A 26077-nucleotide genomic window follows, 5' to 3' on the forward strand; every position below is an offset into this window, starting at 1 on the left:
TCTCTTTTGCTGTCTTGCATACAGGGTCATCATTTCCATCTTTCTAAATTCCATAGATATGTGTTAGTATACTGTATTGATGTTTTTCTTTCTGGCTTACTTCACTCTGTATAATTGGCTCCAGTTTCATCCATCTCATTAGAACTGATTCAAATGTATTCTTTTTAATGGCTGAGTAATACTCCATTGTGTATATGTACCACAGCTTTCTTGAAATGTTTAAAATGTTATGTATGGGTGAAATAAAACATTTATAGTGAAAATACTTCTGAAAAGCTTAGAGTCTCATAAAAACTTCATTAGAAATACTTAATCATTTTAAAACAAGATTCACACTATAATTCAATACAAGGTGCAACACTTCTAAAGTCTTGGGAATAAGCCTTAATGGAGAAGGCTGAAAAGATGCAGAGGAAGCAATGGAGAGAAGAGTCAAGAAAGCTCATTTCAGTTCAGTTCAGTTGCTCAGTCATGTCTGACCCTTTGTGAACCCATGGACACGAGCACACTAGGCCTCCCTGTCCATCACCAACTCCTGGAGTTCACTCAAACTCACGTCCATCGCGTCGGTGATGCCATCCAACCATCTCATCCTCTGTTGTCCCCTTCTTCTCGTGCCTTCAATCTTTCCCAGCATCAGGGTCTTTTCCAATGTGTCAGTTCTTTGCATCAAGTGGCCAAAGTATTGGAGTTTCAGCTTCAGCATCAGTCCTTCCAATGAATATTCAGGACTGATTTTCTTTAGGATGGGCTAGTTTGATCTCCTTGCAATCCAAGGGGCTCTCAAGAGTCTTCTCCACCACCACAATTCAAAAGCATCAATTATTTGGCCATCAGCTTTCTTTATAGTCCAACTCTCACATTCCTACATGACTACTGGAAAAACCATAGCCTTGACTAGACAGGCTTTTATTGGCAATGTCTCTGTTTTTTAATATGCTATCTTTTTTAATAAGCTAGGTTGGTCATAGCTTTTCTTCCAAGGAGCAAGCATCTTTTAATTTCATGGTTGCAGTCACCATCTGCAGTGATTTTGGAGCCCAAAAAAATGTCTCCCACTGTTTCCATTGTTTCCCCATCTATTTGCCATAAAGTGATAGGTCAACCAGATGCCATGATCTTAGTTTTCTGAATGTTGAATTTTAAGCCAGCTTGTTCACTCTCCTCTTTCACTTTCATCAAGAGGCTCTTTAGTTCTTCACTTTCTGCCATAAGTGTGGTGTCTTCTGCATATCTGAGGTTATTGATATTTCTCCTGGCAACCTTGATTGTAGCTTGTGCTTCATCCATTCCAGCATTTCTCATGATGTACTCTGCATATAAGTTAAGTAATCAGGGTGATAATATACAGCCTTGACATACTTCTTTCCCAGTTTCGAACCAGTCTGTTGTTCCATGTCTGGTTCTAACTGTTGCTTCTTGACTCACATACAGATTTCTCAGGAGGCAAGTCAGTGGTCTGGTATTCCCATCTCTTTAACAGTTTTCCATTGTTTATTGTGATCCACAAAGTCAAGGGAGGGAGATCTTAAAAGTGGGAAGTAGTGAGGGAGGATTCAAAAGGATCCTTGTAGTAAATATCTGAATGTATCTTCTTAGCCTTTAGGTCGTTTGTTTGGTATGTAGTCATTTGTGCAACAAAACATTGGACAAGGAAGATGTTTTTTCAAGCCCCTAACTCCATGATTTTTAAGTGAAGTACTTTATTCTTCAGTGAGATTATTCTTACATTTTCTTCTCTATCTCTGTTAGCACCTCTCTCCCACTTCTGGAAGACAGCAACATGGCAAAGGAGCCTAGAAAATCCAGAGCAAGAAAACAGCTGTGTGTATAGTTGCTCATCACTCAGTCGTGTTCAACTCTTTGCGACCCCATGGACTGTAGCCCACCAGGCGCCTCTGTCCATGGAATGTTTCAGGCAAGAATACTGGAGGGGGTTGCCATTTCCTCCACCAGCGGATCTTAACTGAACATCAGCTTTGTTCTCACTTCTGTTTTGTATGCTTACTTTTCAGGTGTTTTTTTTTTTTTTTTTAATTTCTCAGCAAATCTACAGGTAGATAGTCCCACTGTGTACATTAAAAATTGAGGCTCTGATAATAAAATTATCTGCTTGAAACTTCAAATACAGTCAGAATTTGACTAAGAATTCAAATTAAACTTTGTCTAAGCTTCTAGAGACTTTAAACCTCCATTACTTTACCACTATTACTAACAAAATCCTTTTTGCAAAGTTATCTTTCTTTTAATGTAACTGAAGGTTGTACTCTGAGTAATTTCTACCTGCACATATATCTAACTTTAACCTTTTACAAATGCCTACCTAGTTTTTCAAACAATAGTATCTATTTAAAAGTCTATGATTTGACAATACCACCTTTATTGTAATCTAAATTTCTATACCTATTGATAAATTGAGACTATTTCTGGCTGTTCTGTTCTATTCCTTTGGTCTGCCTATTTGTGTGCCATTACCAAGTACACTGTTTTACCTGGAGGATTTTGAGGTATGTTTTAATAATTAGCAGGTTTAGTACTTCCTCATAACTATACTTTTATAGTCATATTGACTGTATATACATTTTATGTGCTAAGTTTCCCATATGAACTTCAGTGTCAACTTATCTTGATCCATCTGTCATTGGATTTTTATTGGTATCACTTCAAATTTATGAATTAACTTAATAAAAGGTCCTAACCAAAACCAGAAGATAGCTTTATATTTTTGAAGCCTATTTTTGTGTGTTTCAGGAAATTTTTACACTTTTTTAAAATTAGATTTCCACAAGTAAAATTCTAGCTTTAGAATACACAGACACACATACACACATTTACCTATACACACATAAGTGTTTATATGTACCTTATGGAGTTAAGGAAATATCTATACCTTTTTACTTTTTTCAAGAGTTCTATATATTCAATTTTTATAAATGTTTCAGGTACATTTGGGAGGAAGGTATATTTTATATTATCAATGTATAGTGGTCAATTTGTGTCCAGAATATCTACCACATTGACTATATCCTTTAGATAATCTGTAATATAGTTTATTTTTTGTCCAAACTTCCTGTTTTATATTCAGAGTGACCTGTTAAGTCACTTTTTGTGAACACATTACTTTGTATTTCTTCTTTCATTTCCTAGAATTTTTATATTATATAGTCATTGTTATTTCCTAGATGAATTCAGAATTATTTAATCTTCATGGTAGCATTTGGCTTTTATCATTATAAAATGTCTTTCTTTGTCATTTAATTCTCATAGGTACATAGTATCAGGATTTCAACCATTGCTTTCTTTTTGCTTCCTTTTACCTTATAAATCTTAATTCATCTCTTTGTTTTTAGCTTTCTGTTGCTTTCCTGAGCATCATCAACTTCTGCTTTATTTGAATCTTTTTTGGTGTGCATTTCTTTTCATGACTATATGAAAATATCTAATTTAATTTGCGGGATATATATAGTCCTCTTTAGCCTTATGGTTGTTTCCTTTTTTAGGTGGATGACTTTTCGTAGGTAAAAGTATTATATTCACATTCTTGAATTTTTAAAGTGGTTTATATAGATGAAATCTGTTTTTCCTACTCCTATTTATCTAATAGAACTTCCCAAGTGGCAACAGTTGTAAAGAACCTGCCTGCCAATGCAGGAGACTCAAGAGATGCAGGCTGAATCCCTGAATGGGGAAGAGCCCTTGGAATAGGGAATCGGCTACCTGCCTCAGTATTCTTGCCTAGAAAATTTCATGGACTGAGGAGTCTGGCAGGCTACTGTTCTTGGGCTTGCAAAGAGTAGGGCAATGCTGAGAGCCTGAGCACAAGTGCATTTATTTAATGGTTAAGGTTCCTAGTTCGAGAGCTCCCTCTTCTGTTGGTTCTGCCCTACTCTTGACAGTTTCCTTCATGGATGGTATATTGCGACAGAAGTAGGGAGGGCAAAGGGATGTCTTTTTTGTCTTTCATTTCCTCAGTATTCTTAAATCCTCCAAATTAAATCTTCGCTTTTGTACTCACAGCTCTAAGAGATATTACCTTATGTGTATTACCTGTTTCTCAGATAATAGGAAAAAAAATACTAAGGAAAAAAAATGCTTTTCTAAATTTCTCACTTCTTGTCTTCCATTTCAAATCCTTTTCCAGTTTTATAAACTACCAAGTCTCAACCTTTGTTAAGTATTTTGGAACTTATTGTTGCAGGTTTATCTTTATAGGTTCATTGTGTTTATACTTCAGCTACATTCTCTATTTTCACTTTTTCATAGACAATTTTAAGGACTAATTTCCCTAACCAGCACCATAAGCATTTGGTGGTAGACTGGAGCAAGAACTCTGTCAATATTGTTGTATTTCTACTTACAGATAATTTGTTGGTTGTGGTGCTCTGTCTCTGAAGATGATGAAAGAACATGGATCTTTTATCATTTTCTTTGTTTCCTTTATTGCTTTTACAAATTACGGGGAAGTTTGAGGGATATTTGGAATCAAACAACCATCTTTGCGATATAAAACTGAGGATTTGGTAGTATTTATTAAAGTACCCTTTCTTTCAGATCTTTACTTCAAATCTATTCCACACTCGTAACCTCTAAAAGCCTGTATGGAAGACTCATAAGTTCTCAGTGAATGAGCATTCTAACATGATAACCTGAGGCAGCTATGTTCTCCATGTATGCATTTGCTTTCTTATAGACTCACTGTGTTATTTTTTAGTGTTTTAACAAACAAAAGGAGCTTATAATGGCTGGAAAAAATGCAAGTCTAACCATTTTATTGTGCTCAATAAAGTAAAAACATACAGAGGAAGATTGTCACATTGGGTTTTACAATGCAGGTTTTAAAATAGGTAGTACAAACAGATATTAATAAGATACAACTGACTTTTTTTAAATTTTACTTTATTTTACTTTACAATACTGTATTGGTTTTGCCATACAACTGATTTTATACAGCAAAATTTGTAAGTACATTTACAACTGGTAAGATGCAACCAGGAAAAGTATAAAGTGAAGTGCAGAGTAGCACTGATGTCCACATTGTCTCCTTTTACACTTTTTTTTTAAATTTAAATTTATTTACTTTAATTGGAGGCTAATTACTTTACAATATTGTATTGGTTTTGCCAAACATCAAAGCCAAAAAGAAAAACACCAATACAGTATACTAACGCATATATATGGAATTTAGAAAGACAGTAACGATAACCCTTTTAAACGTTTTGACAGGGGTTGGTGAACATTTGTCCGACCATTTGTCTTTGAAAATAAAGTGCATTTGTAATGCAGACAAACTATTAATTTATGTATTATAAATGTCTTCTTTTGCACTACAAATCACAGAGTTGAGAAGTTTCAACAGAGACTAACTTACAAAGTTGAAAATATTTACATCCATTTCTTTAGGGAAAGTTTTCCAACCCCTACACTAGGATAAAAGATGTTTCAAAAGTTCCAAAATTATGGAAATGAAAAAGTTGGTTTAAATGTTCCAAAGATTTCCAGGTTTAGATAATTGAAGTAAATTGAAGGCTCCAATGAGAATACTCATGTAAAGCTTTTAATAAAGGCAGTGAATATAAAACAACAGGAGAAAGATAATTCAAAGAAACATCCAGAAACAAGCTACCCAATGTTCTTATTTGTCTGAAGGTATGATTCATCATCTGTCTGGATGAAACTGCTACTATTTGTGCTGATGGATGTGTGTGGAAGCTTGGTTACAGGACAGCACAGGCAGTTTTCTGCTGAGACTGTCCACATGGTGAAGATTAAATATCTAACTCATTACTTCAAGCTTACGTTATCAATTAACAAATTGGTCATACATTCCACTCAGGAATTTTGAGCTTTAAAAATTTCATCATTAGTCATGAGTTAATTAGTTACTTGGTTGGATAACTAATTGCTCTTATCATGACCAACAGCCAAAAAACAATTCTCAAGTCTCTCTGGAGGTAAACAAAGAGTCCAGTTGTAAAATAACTCTATTTTCATTAAGCAGATTTAGATGTCACTTCCACGGCAGCTCAGTGGTAAAGAATTGATCTGCCAATATCTTCTGCTTCTGTTAGGTCCATTCTATTTCTGTCCTTTATCGAGCCCATCTAAACACAAAATGTTCCCTTAGTATCTCTAATTTTCTTGAAGCAATCTCTAATCTTTCCCATTCTATTGTTTTGCTCTATTTCTTTGCACTGATCACTGAAGAAGGTTTTCTTATCTCTCCATTCTTTGAAATTCTGCATTCTTTGAAAACTCTACATTCAAATGGGTATATCTTCCATTTTCTCCTTTGCCTTTAGCTTTTCTTTTTTCCACAGCTCTTTGTAAGGCCTCCTCAGACAGCCATTTTGCTTTTTTGCATTTCTTTTTCTTGTGGATGGTCTTGATCACTGCCTCCTGTACAATATCACGAACCTCCATCCATAGTTCTTCAGGTACTCTGTCTATCAGATCTAATCCCTTAAATCTATTTCTAATTTCTACTGTATAATTGTAAGGGATTTGATTTAGGTCATGCCTGAATGGTCTAGTGGTTTTCCCTACTTTTTTCAATTTAAGTCTGAATTTTGCAATAAGGAGTTCATTATCTGAATCTCAATTAGCTCCCAGTCTGAAATGATATGGGAGCTGAAAGGATATGGGATATAGGAGCTGATGATATGGATATGATATGGAAGCTGAAGAAAACTTCTGAGCTATCTTTAGAAGGCAACAGGAATTTTCCTTCCTCAGTGAAGACAACTTTGAAATAGATTATTCTCTGAAATTAGATATAATCTGTAACACTTAACACCTTGTTTCCTCATTGCTCTTGTGATATTGTAATAAATATTCATGAGTTCTCAGTAAAAAAAAAAAAAGATTGAACTATGTAAAATTCATAGAGTGATAATGTTAGAATAGCAAATTCAACCTATGCTTGAATGTGGCTACAAGAACACAGTTGATATTCATCCTTGACAAAAATTATGAAAATAGAATTTTCATAATTTTGCTTATTTCCTGCATAGAAAATAAACATAGATCTATACATAGCCTATGTAGAAATATATTTCCTACATTTTTTTTCTCCTTAGGAAAAACAAACAAACAAAATACTCAGAGGAAATTTTTTTGTGTGGGAAGAGGACAGATTGATTGGACAGTTAGAACAGAAAACTGTTTTCTTAATAAGCTTGTCTATACTGCTCTTTATAAATGCAATTTTAAAATTATATTGTTACAAAGATGACACAGACAACAAAGGCAACATTTTAAATATGTAGAAGGTGCAATGCATGTCCAAGTTAAATATGTGAAAGATGTTACAGCTATCCTGTGTTTTTCATAGTGTAACCTAAGTGCATTTTTCCTAAGTCAATCTTCATACAAGAACAAGATTTCAAGTTATAATTACTATTATATTTGTATTTTTGAGAAATAAAACATGAGAGGTTCTTATCTCTTCTTGACTCTTTGTATTTTGAAAATCAACCTTGAGCTCTTAATTATAATTAATTAATTGAAATACAAAAGAAGAGAACAAATAGAGATGTCAGTACAAATTTCTTTAGATATATATTCAACAGTTATTTTTTAAAAGACGGAATGGGTTTTGATATTTCTGAGGTTGGAAAAAATCTATTCAGGTCACAAGCATCACAATTCATCATGTGCCCTTCCTTTCACTGACCCACTCAGAAACCTCTCAATAAAAAAGCCTGCTCCCTATCCTCCTAAATACTAAATGTCCAGTATTTTATCACATGCCACTTAGGAAAAGATTTTGGGGATTGATTAGAAATTGAAATCTTAAATGCACATGTAAGAGTGGCTTTTTTTTACTGTCAGAGAAGCATAAGGCAAGAAAGATACTTGAAAAAACAAAAAAATAAGACTGTATATTCATGTGATCAGAGCTTGGGTTCCCCTTCCCCTTGGAAAATGTGAAGACAATCTTGTAAGATCACATACTTGGATATAACTTTCCAATTGTTCTGCAGAACTTGGTAGCATCAAGATAAGACACACAAATGTGTTACTTAACCCTTGTGATACATATGAAGAAATTATTATAAGGCACTTTCAGGTCTAAATTAAAACATATAGATGAATAGATATCCACCAAAAACTTAAAACAAACACTAAAATTATTTTTTACTTTCAGAGGAAAAAAGATGAGGATGGGGCTTTTCAATTTAGCACGCCATACAAAGAACTAATATGATGTTAATATATATTGTTTTGTCTGAATTAAGTTTTATTTAAATTTCAGCAGATAGAATTTCCAAAAATAGATGCACAAATTGTTAAATCCATACCATATACATTGAACATTCATTAAATTATTTATCTTGACTCTATAATTTCAGGTGTAGGTATGCAAATTTCATCAAATTTAAAACACATGGCAAAATTTTAAATTGTAACTATATATATTGATGAATTAGACATACTGTCTTGGTTATTCTTATGTTGTATACCTAAAACTAACATAATGTTATATACCAATTGCATAAGTAAGTAAAGTCACTCAGTCATGTCCAACTCTGTGAACCCATGGACTGCAGCCCACCAGGCTCCTCAGTCCATGGGATTCTCCAGGCAAGAATACTGAAGCGGGTTGCCGTTTCCTTCTCCAGGGGATCTTCCCAACCCAGGGATGGAATCCGGGGTCTCCCGCATTGGAGGCAGATGCTTTAACCTCTGAGCCACCAGTGATACAAAATTTACATATATATTTTCAAATACATGAAAATTATATGATTGATAAACCATAATTTGGAACATTTTAAAGATCCCAGAGGTAGGCAATACAATTTGTAACCATTCTAAGTAATATTGAATCTCCATTGCACAACACTTCTGCCCCAAGAAACATCTAAATAAGCTGTTGTTTACAGATATAACGAGACTTCTTTTCACAGTGTCCTTCCAAAATGGTTCCTATTGGGATATACATGATGCAGTTCTTTGGATTTATAGATTTAGGGAAAGGAAATCTGCAATGAAGAAGAAAATTTTAATATACAAGAACAAGAAATGAAAACGTTCAAGGATGCTGTTCTTGCTAAATGACAGAATTAGGGAACATTTAAAAGCATTTGCATGAGATATTACATCTTGAGTCATTATCTTCTCCATTCAAGTCATTTTTCGCAATTTCAGAGTACAATGTTACCAAAACACAGTATGCTCAATAATCAACAGCATTGAGGTTGGGGATTGTTTTTGCCTTGTTGTTGTTTTTAATGATTTTGATATGTGTTATTCTTTGTTTCTGTGTTATTTAAAGACGTATTAACTAAGTCTAGTCCAGGAAAAAATCAGATTATAAAATTTCTCAATGCATGATGCTGTTAAATCTCATATTTAAGAATGAAAATGAGATTTGAAGCTTATAAATATACAGGAAATAAACCCAGAATATTTGAAACATGGGCCAATGCTGAGAATATCAGTCTCCACCAGAATAAGAAAGATAATGGACATACTGTTTTCTCTGGACTGCTTTCATACATGTGACAATCTGTACATATGCATACATATCCAAGTGCTTGTACCAAGGCAGGAAACAAAATCGTATGTCGAAAGCTCTTGAGCAAACATTTGGATGTTGTAGATGCAGTTAAAAATTTTATTATGTTGTATCTATTCTCTTTTTTATAGTTTCATGCCCAAAATAAGATATCTTAGTTATAATGGTCCTGGATATTCAAGTCTCTGATCAGATCCAAGGATAAACTCAAAAAGAACAGGAAAAAAGGTTTTGGTACCAGAAACTTACAGATCTTGGGAGAGAGTAGAATTGTCCTCCCACAACCAGGCATGCTGTTCTTCATCGTAAGAAAGCCCAATCCAGTAAAAATTGGTATTGAACTTCATAAAATCCTGCATGGAAACAGAGACCAACATATTAATCTATTTGAATCCACTCTAGGAATCATGTATGTTTAAGGGGGCCAGTGTCCAAGCATCAGTTTTTCAATTATACACACTAAAATCATTTTTAACTTCTAATTTGGGAAAAAGAGTCAGTCACATGCTTATTATTTCTCATTCATCAAGCCCATTCATTTATGGAGGAAAAAAAAAACCGACAAAAATCTCACTTCTTGAAGGAATGAAAGATGTCATAAAGGGTGTGAGAGTTTTCATGGAACACTTCCTTCAGATGGGATCAATGATCAAATCTGATCCCAAATCAACTGCATCTGGAGGCATAAATCTTTACCACAGTTTCTCCAGGAAGCTACAGAACTTTTTATTAAGAGTTGGATTATTATTTTATAATATTCTACATATTCATTTCACATTATACCCGAGTGATAGCAAATGTTGTATAATTACAAAATCAGTTATAAATTCACTTAAAGAACTAAAAGTTTAAAGTTGTTGGAATAGAAATTATTATTTCTTCTTTGACTACTCTCTAAACAGTTTCTTATACTTTATCTGTCAGCACTCTTATAATGTAAACCTTAGAGAAAGTTTGGCTCTATTTTTGGATGGTTTCAAAGTACAGGAAATTAGTTCAAATATAATCATCCATTTACTATCTGATTAAAGACTTGAATCAAAGTATAGATAATATATTTTTCTGGGTCAAATAAAATGTATAAAATATGAATCAAATACTTACCAGTTCATTTCTGGTTTGTATCTGAAGTAGACTGGAATTATGAGAAACACAAAAATCCCTACTGTCTTTCCATGTTTTTAATTCATTAGAAACAAAATAACAGTTGTGTTGGTAGCCAATCCACTTTTCTTGGCAAGAAAAGCACCCAGATTCTAAGAGAAAAAATAAAATATGACTTGATGACATTGGAGATCCAGTTTCTTTTCAGTGCTACTTTCTCATTCAAAAAGCATTTGTTATTTATTAATTGTGTCTACAAATATTCTTTGAGAATTTACTGCATACACTACACATCAGCAGATGTTTATCTGAACAACCCAGACATGACTCTTCTTCATGGAGATTATATTCTAGAGATAGAGAATTGCTTACTTTTTAGTCTTTATGAACTATTTTTCATGCTCATCTGGGTAAGTATACACAAGAAATTCACTGTGTTCAAATACAGTATAGCAGATCTGAGATGATTAGAAGAACCCTTTTTAAGGCAGTGATCCAAAGTTGATTTCTTCTATGTAATTAATGTCAATGTATGCCAAAACCAATACAATATTGTAAAGTAAAATAAAGTAAAAATAAAAATTAAAAAAATTAAACTAGATGAAAGAAGTATTAAAGAATTATAGCATATTTTCTGAGAGAAAATTCTGCATATTTTATTTTCAAAATGATGATAAATAAAATGATTAGCTAGAAGTCTGACCACCCAATATATTAGTGATTGCGTCTTCAGTATCCTCAGTAATAAAAGTTCCATGACATAGCAAGCACTCAAATCTTTGTCAAATGAATAATTCTGAGGGTGTAGAGTAGAGTGGTGGTTAACAAGGACTGAGATATGGGGAAAATAGGGAGATGTTGGTCAAAATGTACAGAGGAATTTCCTTGTCCAGTGGTTAAAACTCAATGCTTTCACTGCTGAGTACCTGGGTCCAATCTGTGATCAGTTCAGTTCAGTTCAGTCTCTCAGTCGTGTCCGACTCTTTGCGACCCCATGAACTGCAGCACTCCAGGCCTCCCTGTTCATCATCAACTTCGGGAGTTCACTCAAACTCACGTCCATTGAGTCGATGATGCCATCCAGCCATCTCATCCTCTGTTGTCCCCTTTTCCTCCTGCCCCCAATCCCTCCCAGCATCAAAGTCTTTTCCAGTGAGTCAACTCTTTGCATGAGGTGGCCAAAGTACTAGAGTTTCAGCTTTAGCATCATGCCTTCCAAAGAAATCCCAGGGTTGATCTCCTTCAGAATGGACTGGTTGGATCTCCTTGCAGTCCAAGGGACTCTCAAGAGTCTTCTCCAACACCACAGTTCAAAGCATCAATTCTTCAGTGCTCAGCTTTCTTCACAATCCAACTCTCACATGCATACATGACCACTGGAAAAACCGTAGCCTTGATTAGATGGACCTTAGTCGGCAAAGTAATGTCTCTGCTTTTCAATATGCTATCTAGGTTGGTCATAACTTTCCTTCCAAGGAGTAAGTGTCTTTTAATTTCATGGCTGCAATCACCATCTGCAGTGATTTTGGAGCCCCAAAAGATAAAGTCTGGCACTCTTTGCACTGTTTCCCCTTCTATTTACCAGGGAGTGATGGGACCAAATGCCATGATCTTAGTTTTCTGAATGTTGAGCTTTAAGCCAACTTTTCACTCTCCTCTTTCACTTTCATCAAGAGGCTCTTTAGTTCTTCCTCACTTCTGCCATAAGGGTGGTGTCATCTGCATATCTGAGGTTATTGATATTTTTCCAAGCAATCTTGATTCCAGCTTGTGCTTCTTCCAGCCCAGTGTTTCTCATGATGTACTCTGCATATAAGTTAAATAAGCAGGGTGACAATATACAGCCTTAACGTACTCCTTCTCCTATTTGGAACCAGTCTGTTGTTCCATGTCCCATGCTAACTGTTGCTTCCTGACCTGCACACAGATTTCTCAGGAGGCAGGTCAGGCGGTCTGGTATTCCCATCTTGTTCAGAATTTTCCACAGTTTATTATGATCCACACAGTCAAAGGCCTTGGCATAGTTAATAAACCAGAAATAGTTGTTTTTCTGGAACTCTCTTGCTTTTTCCATGATCCAGCAGATGTTGGCAATTTGATCTCTGGTTCCTCTGCTTTTTCTAACACCAGCTTGAACATCAGGAAGTTCATGGTTCGTGATAGTGGAACTAAAATCCCAAAAGCTGTGAGGCAAGGCCAAAAACAATTTTTTAAAAAATATAGAAGTTTTCAGTTAGAAGATGAATTCATTCTGGGAATCTACTGTTCACCATTATAACTAGAGCTAACAGTATTTTGGTATAAATACTCATGAATTGCTACAGGAGTAATTCTTAAATGTTTTTACCACAAACAGGAATGATAGTTTTGTGACATGATGGAGGTACTAGTTAGTGCTACAGAGGTAATAATATTATAATAATAAGTATATCAAATCAACACATTGCAGACATTAAGCTTACACAGTATCATTTGTCAATTGTATCTCAATAAAGCCAGGAAAATGCTCAGGAAAAAGAAAGATATGAATGAAGTGCTATATGAACAAAAAAGATAGTAAAACAACTTGGAGAGTGTTTGAAGGAAAAAACAACAACAACAACAACAGCTAGGTCTTTGAGCTGACTTTCATAGGTTAAGTGTTAAGTAGGGTTTAGAATTGCAAAAACCTCCATGCTGCTTTCTGAGCTATAGAAGCAGAGGTAAAGGTAAAGAGACATAAATGTATGGGTTATAAACAAACACAATGAGGTAATTAGGAATGGCTATAATATTTAATGTTAATACAATGTATTTTTTATTTGCTACTTAAACATGAACACTTACATTGGAAAATTTTTTTCAGGGTAATATTTTCCTTATTATTTAAATATACAAATAATGTTTATTTGATGAAATCTAATAAATTCTTATATGAACAATGAAAGAAGACTATCCTACAGCTAACAGGCAAGTTTTTTTACTATAATATTCGATCAAGCTTCTCTGTGAGAAAAACAGGAAACTGCTTATTTTACTCTTTATCAACGAGAAAGATTTCCAAAGTAGGAACCCTACCTTCCTGAAGATCTGTGGAGGGTTCAGGCTGAACACTTTGTTTAGTAAGTGCTGTAAGAAATGATTAGAAATTTACTTTATCAGACAGTTTTATGAAATAACAAAATACTCCACATTAGAAAAATCACAGTTTTATTGTAAGATAGTTTCATCACAATTTTGATCTTTTTATATAGGCTTGACTAGAAAAACTTACAATTTTTTAACAGAACTCCCAAAGCAGCCATCAACGAAAGGCATATTACTCCTAAGACCCCAGAGATCAACCTCCATGCAGTGGTCTGAAAAGCTATAAAGAAAGATGGGATAATGATTTAAAGATCGAATACAGGAGTTCTTAAAGGCAGAAACCAGTGAGAGAATCCAAAAAGTTCTTTGGTTTAATAACCCAATCATTTTGCCAGTAAGCTGTTTGAAAATGAAGACAGTCCCCTGAAAACTCTACCCAATACCAATGTTTCAATATGATGTACTTTGTTCTTCATTGAGATTATCAGTACTTTTTCTTCTTTATCAGTTCTGTCTCAGTACAATGTTTTTACCATTTACTTTTTAACTTGAAAAGAAGCTTAGAGATCTGTAGTAAAAAGAGACAAACAGGCACCAAGTTCCATTTTATGGACTCAACTCTTCACAACCCCATGGATTTTGGCTCACTAGTTTCCTCAGTCCATGGAATTATCCAGGTGAGAATACTGGAGTGGGTGCCATTCCCTTCTCCAGGAGATCTTCCCAACCCAGGGATTGAACATGGGTCTCCCTCATTGTAGGCAGACTCTTTACTGTCTGAGCCACCAGGAAAACCCTGATATATTGATAACAAACTTATTTTGGTAATAACAACATAAGCATCACAAGGTGGAGCACATGACTCCCATTAGGTAGGTAAGAAAACCTAGGATAATTTTCCTGGTAAATTTATACCTCAATCAGAATTTAGAGCTATCCTGGTCAAAATCCACTCTTTAAATCTGTTGAGAATACTTCACAAAATCATCTCTAAGTGACAGAGTGAAGAATCAGAAAAATGAAATTTAATAAGTGCTAATATATGAGAAACCTAAAACTGTACCCATTTTTTCTTAAATTTTTTCTTACCCCAAATTAGCCATACTCATGAGATATATTTTTGGTTATTTTTATTTTTTCACGTTATGACTTGGGCTGCACATACCTGCCATGTGAGATGTTGTCTAATGTCGACGCAGATAAGGCACTGTGGATGCTTGTTCAAGGATAGTGAGGTTAGTCCATGGAGCTAAGCTGGAGGCTACCAAAAACCCAAAAGTTGTGAAGAAATTTTAAGAAAGAAAAACTGTGAATCAAAATGTGCTTGTATCTTCTGCTGATGAGACAAGGATGTGTAGTATGAACAAGAAGCAGTAAAATCGCTATCTTCTAAAACGCTTCTAGAACCGCAATACAGGAAATTCTCACTGAACCTCATAATGCAGACCATTTGACTCTCACAGAATAAGGTGAGAGGAAAGTTTTGTTTTGTTTTGTTTTTTAATGTTCAAACATCAAAGTCATCTAAAAAGTTACTTGGAAAATGGAATATATGGGTAAACCAAAGGAAAATTTACTTAGTACAAAAAAAATTTTGCACACAATTTTCCATTGTTAATAATGAAAAATGTTTATCATTTACCTTGTGTCAAACACGAAGCACATGGCATATATTAGTTTATTTTTTCCGTGAATGTGACTTAACAACAAAGATAGATAAATATGCTTATTTTACCAATGAGAAAAGTAAGGTAGAGTAAAGCTAGGTCACATGTTTGAAACCCTGGTAGTCTTTCTCTAAAGCACACATGAGATACATTTCAAATTAAGCCTCTCTCTTTCTCTGTCTGTATGTTTTGTTAATTTTATTTATTTTCTTTAGTACAGGGTGGTTGGAACTTTCCAGCTCTCATGCTCTACTTCTCATTCTTACCTTATTAACCCAAATATGGAAGGCAAAATAAAAATGGTAGAATCAGAGGGACTTCTCCCCTTGTCTCCTTCTTATTCTCTCACCCGCATTTAATTCTCCAACTCGGTGGTAAAAATCCATCAAAGATTGGTTCAGGCCAACAATGTAAATGTCAAGTCACAAATAACTGAATGCACTCATGCATGTACACAAAAGATACAGATAGATAGACAGATAGATGGATAGAATAGAAGATAGATACAGATAGGTAGACATATGTACATGTGTACACATATATGTGTATACTTTATATACGTACGTGTGCTCAGGTGCTCATTCATATCTAACCCTGTGTGACTCCATGGACTGTAGCCCGCCAGACTCCTCTGCCCTGAAATTCTCTAGACAAGAATATTAGAGTGGATTGCCACTTCCTCCTCCTGGGGATCTTCCTGACCCAGGGATTGAACTCATGTCTCAAGCATCTGCTACACTGTAGATGGATTCTTTACTGCTGAGCCACCAGGGAAGTCAGGTGATTAAAGAGGACTTTATATGCATATATGTGTAGATTTTATATATATATAAAATCCTCTAATTTTCTCTGTGCTGTCAGCACTGGTTGATTGATCCCTTTTTGCACAAGGGCAGTTGAATTGTTTTTGTACCAGTTTCCCTACCGTTCATCTCCACCTGAAGCAAATGTTATTATTTCCCCCCTCCCACATCCCTCGGAATATTTGTAAATTATGGTAAATCAGCGAGTGCAAATTTTCCCTCCTAGAACTGCTGAAAGTTTTGCTTCTCTCACTTGACAGTCCAGAAATGCTGAGGAATTCTCACCGGGATGGCCCTAACCAACGCGTTTCAGTATTTGCTCTAATCCAGCACCTGTGACTTGAATGTGAGGCAGTTTTGAACATTATATTTTTCCCCGTTCACCAGATTCACTCAATAGTGTTAGCCTCCAGTCTCCTCCTCTAGTATCTGGACTAAGAGGGTGAGCTTTATTGCGTTCTACATTATTTTTCCTGCATTAACACTCCCTCCTTTCTCCACACACATTCCAAATATGCTTTTCACTCAAACCCCTATTGGGAGGGGTCTGATGCAGAAAGAACCCAAACTGAAGCACCTCTGAAATGTTAGCTTCACTTATGTGTTTGTTTCTCCTTCCAGAAAACGCAGGTCTCTCAGCAAAATCTCCTCTCCCCAAGTAGGAGAGGAGATTCTTCACTGTAGGAACTACAACTTGTCTTCCCTGTAGTTTACTCATGCCCTTGATCAGTGCCCATGTTGACTTCAGTAACTAAAAGACCATTCAAACCTGAACCAAGAGTTGGAGAAAATTAATGAAATGTCCACTTAATTATGAAGTCTCTTCCTTGCCTATCAATGTTCCAGAATATAGTAATGGTATATATTTCAAAGGTCCGAAATGAGAAATTTGTTTTGACCTCACCTCTTGGAAAATGGGTGCATTCTCTGAGTGGAAAGAAATTTGCTAGCATCAAGTTGCAAATTATTTTCTTTTCAAGGGAAAGGAAGAATTCCCTGGGAAAAGAAAAAAAGAAAGATTCTGAGCTAATAAAATCTTTGCATCGGCGCATTGTATGGTGAAATGGTGAAATCAAATCATATACTCCCCAATTGTGTTATCAGCTTGAAATATACACTTAGAGCAAAATAAGAATAGTGATCCAGGTTTCTAAAGATATATATGTAACATTATTATAAAAGTGAGTTTTACAGTGTATGACATGATACTTTGGGAAAGTTTTTACTGGCTTGATCAGGGAAGAAAAGGAGCAGTGAAGATCTCCTTTACTGAAGAAGGATAAACATAAAAACAGCAAAGAAATTTCAAAGGTGCTGAATTAAAGTGACCAGAAGATAAATTAATTTTATTTTGAGAAAAATTGAGAGGCAATCACTGTGTGAACCATGTCTTCAAAACAGGAGGCTCATATTAACAAAACACAATAAGACTGGGACATTAAAAAAATAATTTTTCTTAATCTTTATTAAGTAGAGACACAAATTTTTATCAACAACAGTATAAGTGGTTTATATAGTCTTTATTGCAAGAAGATAAAATAGAGATGAATACATTTCACTGTCTTCTAGAGGCAGAGAAATGTCCATGATTTATTAAAATATAAGAGGTTCCACCTTTAATCACATGAGATATGAACTCTTGCTATGAAAACAGTTAAATAAGCTGTTTCTTACAATACAATAGTTTCATTTTTAAAACTTTTCCTTACACTCTAGAGGATGATTAAAAAGAGATGGTATGTGTGTGTTTGTATGCATGCACATACTAGCATATAAAAAATGAATATGAATCTAAAATATGTATGGGCACAGAAACACTGCTTGAACTTTCTGGGTAAACTAGGTAGAAATGGATTATTGTCCTGTTTTTCTTCTTTTCTTGTCTCAAATTTCACACCTTGAGACGTTGCCTTCAGTGCAGTTCTATGAAATATGAATTATCTTGGTCAGATCTTAAGGCAGACTTAACAAAAGAAGCAGAATAGCACCAGAACTACCAGACACTTAACAAACTGTAGGGAAGAGAAGAGCCACCTTCCCACAAGAAGGAGCTAGTTGAGCATCTGAGCCAGGAAAAAGGTATGGAGTTCAGAAAAACCGCCGTTGGAAACAGTCAAACACATAATATGACTCCCAGTCCCTATGCCTCCAATGACCAAAAAAAATTGTATATTTACTTTTGCAGTTCTGGGCACCTTACATTTTAATAAAGTGATGTCACAATCAGTCATTCAATCTCATGGTCCAAATTTATTTTTTCTTATAATAAGAAAATAATCCCATGACTCCACTTTCTCCTGACCAGAGGAAAAGGAGAATAAGCTAATGATGAAGTGGGGATTGGAGGAAGAGAAAAAGAGGTTGGAGGGGCAAGACTGAGCACCACTTGCGGGAAAGAGTGTGCTGGGAGTAGAGAGATGCACTGGTCGTGATACTCATTTGCCACCTGAGTCAGCACTTTTCACTGATTTCTTGAATCATAGAAAATGGGGAAACTCCTGACGATGACTCACTCTCTGTATGGGAGGGTATTGTGCATTTCCTCCTCCTAAGCCATATTCTAACTATTCATCTTATTATTATCTGGAGATAATTTGCCTTTGAAAGAGATAGGATCCATCTTATTTAACACCCTTATTTCTTGTAACATCCAATAAGCCTCATAAACCCTCAACAAAACAACAACAATAATAAAACAGAATGGACTCTCTTAATGTTCAATTAAAAAGTATTTCAAACCTTGATTTTGCTAGATTCCAAGGTTCATCCTGGGCTAGAAATGCAAAAAATATTTCTCCCTACTTTTATACAGAAAGCTAATAAAAGTAGAAAAAACAGAATAATAATTAGTTTGCCCCTGGGGCAGGACCAGAGTAATGACAAAGAGGGAAAAGAATTACTGACTTTCCTAATAAGTTCTTCTGTACTATGGAATTTTAAAGTATGTCCATGCTTTGCTTCTGCAAAATAATACATAAAAGCAAAAAATTTAAGTCTCCAAGAAATGATTCCTAACTTTAGGTTTCAAATGTTTTGAAAGATGACACTTATTAATATATATCTATCATGTATGCTTAGTTACTCAGTCATGTCTGACTCTTTGTGACCCCATGGATTGAAGCCAGCCAGTCTCCTCCTTTCACGGGGATTTTTCAGGCAAGAATTCTGGAGTGCGATGTCATGCCCTCCTCTAGCGGATCTTCCCAACCCAGTGATCGAACCAAGGTCTCCCTCGTTGTAGGCAGATTCTTTACTGTATGAGCCACCTGGGAAGCCTGCATCTATTATAGTATGATTTAAGTTTATTTCGTCTAATTCTCATTTTATTCAAGAGTAAAAATGGCTTTGGTGTGATAGTCACATTGTTTAACAAGAAATAAATGAAAAGGTTTCTTTACATTAGCATGCTGTATGATGAAATGGTGAAATTAAATCATATACTCTCAACTGTGTTATTAGTGCTTGAAATATACAATTAGATACAACCTAAAATATCAATAGAAAGGGAAAGACTAGAGATCTCTTCAAGAAAATGAGAGATACCAAGGGAACATTTCATGCAAAGATGGGCTCAGTAAAGGACAGAAATGGTATGGACCTAACAGAAGCAGAAGATATTTTAAAGAGGTGGCAGGAATAGGCGGAAGAACAGTGCAAAAAAGATCTTCACGACCCGGATAATCACGGCGGTGTGATCACTCACCTAGAGCCAGATATCCTGGAATGTGAAGACAAGTGGGCCTTGGGAAGCATCACTACGAACAAAGCTAAAGGAGGTGATGAAATTCCAGTGGAGCTATTTCAAATCCTAAAAGATGATGATGTGAAAGTGATGCACTCAATATGCCAGCAAATTTGGAAAATTCAGCAGTGGCCTCAGGACTGGAAAAGGTCAGTTTTCATTCCAATCCCAAAGAAAGGGAATGCCAAAGAATGCTCAAACTACCGCACAATTGCACTTATCTCACACACTAGTAAAGTAATGCTCAAAATTCTTCAAGCCAGACTTCAGCAATACATGAACTGTGAACTTCCAGATGTTCAAGCTGGTTTTAGAAAAGGCAGAGGAACCAGAGAACAAATTGCCAACATCTGCTGGATCATTGAAAAACAAGAGAGTGTCAGCAAAACATCTATTTCTGCTTTATTGACTATGCCAAAGCCTTTGACGGTGTGGATCACAATAAACTGTGGAAAATTCTGAAAGAGATGGGAATACTGGATCACCTGACCTGACTCTTGAGAAATTTGTATACAGGCCAGGAAGCAACAGTTAGAATGGGACATGGAACAACAGACGGGTTCCAAACAGGAAAAGGAGTATGTCAAGGCTGTATATTGTCACCCTGCTTATTTAACATATATGCAGAGTACATCATTAGAAACACTGGGCTGGAAGAAGCACAAGCCAGAATCAGGATTGCCGGGAGAAATATCAATAACCTCAGATATGCAAGTGACACCACCCTTATGGCAGAAAGTAAAGAATAACTAAAAAGCCTCTTGATGAAAGTGAAAGAGGAGAGTGAAAAAGTTGGCTTCAAGGTCAACATTTAGAAAACTAAGATCATGGCATCCAGTCCCATCACATCCTGACAAATAGATAGGGAAACAGTGGAAACTGGCTGACTTAATTTTCTGGGCTCCAAAATCACTGCAGATGGTGATTGCAGCCATGAAATTAAAAGACACTTTGAGTTCCCAACCCTGAACCCCCCTCCCACCACCCTTCCCATATCATCTCTCTGGGTCATCCCAGTGCACCAGCCCCAAGTATCCTGCATCCTGTATCAAACCTAGCCTAGCGATTTGTTTCTTACATGCTAGTATACATGTTTCAATGCCATTCTCCCATATCATCCCTCCCTCTCCCTCTCCCTCTCCCACAGAGTCCAAAAGTCTGTTCTTACATCTGTATCTCTTTTGCTGTCTCGCATATAGGGTCATCATTACCATCTTTCTAAATTCCATATATATGTGTTAGTATACTGTATTGGTGTTTTTCTTTCTGGCTTACTTCACTCTGTATAATCAGCTCCAGTTTCATCCACCTCATTGGGAGGGGGGTTCAGAGTTGGGAATTCATGTACACCTGCGGTGGATTCATGTCAATGTATGGCAAAACCAATACAGTATTGTAAAGTAAAAAAATAAAATTTAAATTAAAAAAAGTTATTACAGACTGAGGAAACTAATCAAGCATAATATCTAAATGCTATGTATTTAATCTGAAAAAAGGACGCATTGGGTAAACTGGTGAAATTAAATCTGTATTTTCCTTAATTGAATAGTGCTAATGTCAATTTCTTATTTTGATCAATGTAGCATGATTGCATAAAATATTAACATGCAGGAAAATCAGGGAGAACAGATCAAAGCTCTGTGCTTTCTTTGTGATGCTTGTGCATCTAAAATTCTTTTAAAATAAAAAGTTTTGTAATGAAAAAAAACAAAAGACACTTACTCCTTGGATGGAAAGTTATGACCAACCTAGACAGCATATTAGAAAACAGAGACATTACTTTGTAAACAACAGTCCATCTAGTCAAGGCTTTGGTTTTTCCAGTAGTCATGTATGGATGTGAGAGTTGGACTACAAAGAAAGCTGAGAGCCAAAGAATTGATGCTTTTGAACTGTGGTGTTGGAGAAGACTCCTGAGAGTCCCTAAGACTGCAAGGAGATCCAACCAGTCCATCCTAAAGGAAATCAGTCCTGGGTGTTCATTGGAAGGACTAATGTTGCAAATGAAACTCCAATACTTTGGCCACCTGATGCAAAGAGCTGACTCATTTGAAAAGACCCTGATGCTGGGAAAGACTGAGGGCAGGAGGAGAAGTGGATGACTGAGGATGAGGGAGCTGGATGGCATCACCGACTCGATGGACGTGAGTTTGAGTGAACTCCGGGAGTTGGTGATGGACAGGGAGGCCTGGCGTGTTGCGGTTCATGAGAAAGCAAAGAGTCAGACACAACTGAGTGACTGAACTGAACTGAAGAACATCAATGCAGGTTTCAAAAGATATATGTGTAACATTATCACAAAAGTGAGTTTTACGGTATATGATATTTGATACTTAGGGAAATAGTTTAGTGGAATGATCACGGGAAGAAAGAGATGTGAATGACTCCTCTATTGAGAAGGATGAACAAAAACACCCAAGAAAAAGAAAAAGTGCTGAATTTTAAGAGACCAGAACATAAATTATTTTTATTTTGAGAAAAATTGGAGGCAATCACATGAACCAGGGCTTCAAAGCAAAAGACTCAAAATTAAGTTTAACAAAACACAATAAAATTAGGTAATTTAAAAATAATTTTCTTAATCTTTATATTTTGAGTAGAAACACATACATTTTATCAACAACAATATAAGTGGTTTCAAATGTTTTTGTGTAGTATATATTAACCTTCCCTGATGGCTCAGATGCACACTCAGATCTGCCTGCAATGCAAGAGACCCAGGTTTGACCCCTGGGCCAGGAAGATCCCCTGCAGAAAGAAATGGCTACCACTCCAGTATTCTTGCATAGGAAATCCCATAAACAGATTAGCCTGGTCTGGTGGGCTACAGTAATGGGATCACAAAGAGTTTGACACAATTAATGAATATTTATTAAAAGAGATAAAATAGACATGGATACATTTAGTAGTCTAGAGATAGAGAAATGAACATGATTTATTAAAATAAAAGAGGTTCCATATTTAGTCAGATGAGATTTGAATTTTTGCTAAGAAAACAGCTAAATAAGCTGTTTGTTACAAATACAATAGTTTTGAGTTTTTAAAATTTCCTTTTCCCTGCATTCTGGAAGTGATAAAAGAGATGGTGTGTATGTGTACGTGTGTGTAACTTTATAATTTTCATTTTATATTCAATTAAAACTATATTATTGTTATGAAAATCACATGGGCAGCAAAGGCAAAACATTTCAAGTATCTATAAAGTATAATGCATGTTTGCTTAGTCCATGTTAAGCATTTGAAACATATTATAGTCTATGTTGTATTTTTCATAATATAACAAGTACAGTTTTCCTAAGTCAACCTTCATACAAAAATGTGAAGAGTTCAACTTGTAGTACTATCATATTTTGAGAAGTAAAACATAAGAGGTTCTTTCCTCATCTTGACTCAGTGTTTTTAAAATCAACTTTGGGTTCTCAATTATTATCACTTAATTAAAGTATAAAATCACAAAGCAAATAGAGATGTCAAACAAATTTCTTAAGATGTGTAAAAGTGAAAAGTGTTAGTTGTTCAGTCCTGTCTGACTCTTTGTGACCGCCCCCGCCCCCCACCATGGACTGTAGTCCATCAGGCAAGAGCCTGATGTCCATGGAATTCTCCAGGCAAGAGTACTGGAGCGGGTAGCCATTCCCTTTTCCAAGGGGTCTTCCCAACCCAGGGTTTGAAACTGGATTAATTATATGCAACAGTTATAAAAAAGGAGGAGACTTGGGTTTTGATATCTCTGCGGTTAGGAAAATTCCATTCAGGTCACAGGCATCAGAACTCATTACGTTTTCAATCCTTCTTTGACCTATTCGAAAACCCCTCAATAAAATGAACTGCTCCCTGTACCCCTCAAAAGTGTAATTGTCCAGTATTTATTACATAACTTTAAGGAAAAGATTTTTGGGATTGATGAGAGATTAAAATCTTCAAAGCACATGTAAGAATGGCTTTTTTGGGGTTTTTTAACTGATAGACAAGCATGAAGTGAGAAAGATCTATAAGTAAGATCTATAAGTAAGATCTATAAATAAGACTGTATATTTATGCGATCAGGGCTTAGATTACCTTTCCTTTTCCAAAATATGAAAGTAATCTGTGAGACTACATACTTGGGCAAAGACTTGCAATTCTTATGTGGAACTTTGTAGCATCAAGAGAAGACACACAAATGTGAAACCCTGTGAACTCTGTGATGCACATGAAGAAAGTATTATATGGCACCTGCAGGTCTAAATTAGAAGATATAGATGCATAGATATCAAGAAAGAATTTTAAAAAAGCATTAAGGCTATTTTTGCTTCCACAAAAAAAGAGATCAGGATGGGAATTTTCAACCTAGTCCAGTTGAGCTATTTCAAATCCTAAAAGATGATACTGTGGAAGTGCTACACTCAATATGCCAGCAAATTTGGAACATTCAGCAGTGGCCTCAGGACTGGAAAAGGTCAGTTTTCATTCCAATCCCAAAGAAAGGGAATGCCAAAGAATGCTCAAACTACCGCACAATAGCACTCATCTCACATACTAGTAAAGTAATGCTCAAAATTCTCCAAGCCAGGCTTCAGCAATATGTGAACCATGAACTTCCAGATGTTCAAGTTGGTTTTAGAAAAGCCAGAGGAAACAGAGATCAAATTACCAACATCCGTTGGATCACCGAAAAAACAGAGAGTTCCAGAAAAACATCTATTTCTGCTTTATTGACTATGCCAAAGCCTTCGACTGTGTGGATCACAATAAACTGTGGAAAATTCTGAGAGAGATGGGAATACCAGGCCAGCTGATTTGTGTCTTGGGAAACCTATATGCAGGTCAGGAAGCAACAGTTCGAACTGGACATGGAACAACAGACTGGTTCCAAATAGAAAAAGGAGTACGTCAAGGCTATATATTGTCACCTTGCTTATTTAACTTATATGCAGAGTACATCGTGAGAAACCCTGGGCTGGAAGAAGCACAAGCCAGAATCAGGATTGCCGGGAGAAATATCAATAACCTCGGATATGCAGATGACACCACCCTTACGGCAGAAAGTGAAGAGGCCTAAAAAACCTCTTGATGAAAGTGAAAGAGGAGAGTGAAAAAGTTGGCTTAAAGCTCAACATTCAGAAAATGAAGATCATGGCATCCGGTCCCATCACTTCATGGGAAATAGATGGGGAAGCAGTGGAAACAGTGTCAGATTTTATTTTGGGGGGCTCCAAAATCACTGCAGGTGGTGACTGCAGCCATGAAATTAAAAGACGCTTACTCTTTGGAAGGAAAGTTATGACCAACCTAGATAGTATACTGAAAAGCAGAGATATTACTTTGCCAACAAAGGTCCGTCTAGTCAAGGCTATGGTTTTTCCTGTGGTCATGTATGGATGTGAGAGTTGGACTGTGAAGAAAGCTGGGCACTGAAGAATTGATGCTTTTGAACTGTGGTTTTGGAGAAGACTCTTGAGAGTCCCTTGGGCAGCAAGGAGATCCAACTAGTCCATCCTAAAGTAGATCAGTCCTAGGTGTTCATTGGAAGGACTAATGCTTAAGCTGAAACTCCAGTACTTTGGCCACCTCATGGGAAGAGTTGACTCATTAGAAAAGACTCTGATGCTGGGAGGGATTGGGGGCAGAAGGAGAAGGGGACGACAGAGGATGAGATGGCTGGATGGTATCACTGACTTGATGGACATGAGTTTGAGTGAACTCCGGGAGTTGGTGATGGACAGGGAGGCCTGGCGTGCTACAATTCATGGGGTCACAAAGAGTTGAACATGACTGAGTGACAAAATTGAACCTAACTGATGCCATACAAAGGACTGTTATGATTTTGATATATTTTATTCGGTAGGAATTAGGTTTTATTTAAATTTCAGCAGAGAGAATTTCTAAGAATAGATGTATAAATTATGAAATTCACTATTGACTGTATACATTAAATATTCATGAAATTATTTATATTGACTCTATAATTTCAGTGTAGGTACACGAGTTTTATCAATTTTAAAACACATTGCAAAATTTAAAAATTGTAACTACAAAAATTGTAACTATAATGATGAATGTTAATTAAACTTACTGTCTAGTATTTGCTTTGTTGTATATCTGAAACCAATATAATTTATATATCAATTATGTATTGATAAAAAAATTTAAGCATATGTTTTCAAATATATGAAAATTATATGATTGACAAGGCACA

The 26077-nt window shown here is 35.7% G+C and overlaps 1 protein-coding gene across 1 annotated transcript; it reads right to left on the bottom strand.

The window, feature by feature from the left end:
- LOC102184229 (natural killer cells antigen CD94) lies at positions 8684-15031 on the bottom strand. Its single transcript, XM_005680843.3, has 6 exons — positions 14853-15031; positions 13875-13967; positions 13679-13729; positions 10622-10773; positions 9767-9870; positions 8684-8981 (listed from the first exon to the last, which is right to left on the bottom strand). Exons 1-6 carry the CDS (start codon positions 14857-14859, stop codon positions 8861-8863), a joined length of 528 nt encoding a protein of 175 aa, XP_005680900.1. The 5' UTR covers positions 14860-15031; the 3' UTR covers positions 8684-8860.

The sequence above is a fragment of the Capra hircus genome, chromosome 5 (assembly GCF_001704415.2).
Source record: "Capra hircus breed San Clemente chromosome 5, ASM170441v1, whole genome shotgun sequence".
Classification (NCBI taxonomy): Eukaryota; Metazoa; Chordata; class Mammalia; order Artiodactyla; family Bovidae; genus Capra; species Capra hircus.

What these genes read in the sequence shown, in the direction of transcription:
- LOC102184229 (XM_005680843.3), bottom strand. An exon ending in GGGAGTTCTGTTAAAAAATT is followed by an intron (nt 13,730 to 13,874) that starts GTAAGTTTTTCT and finishes CATTTCTTACAG; the next exon opens with CACTTACTAAACAAAGTGTT. An exon ending in TCTACTCTCTCCCAAGATCT is followed by an intron (nt 8,982 to 9,766) that starts GTAAGTTTCTGG and finishes TCTTCATTGCAG; the next exon opens with ATTTCCTTTCCCTAAATCTA.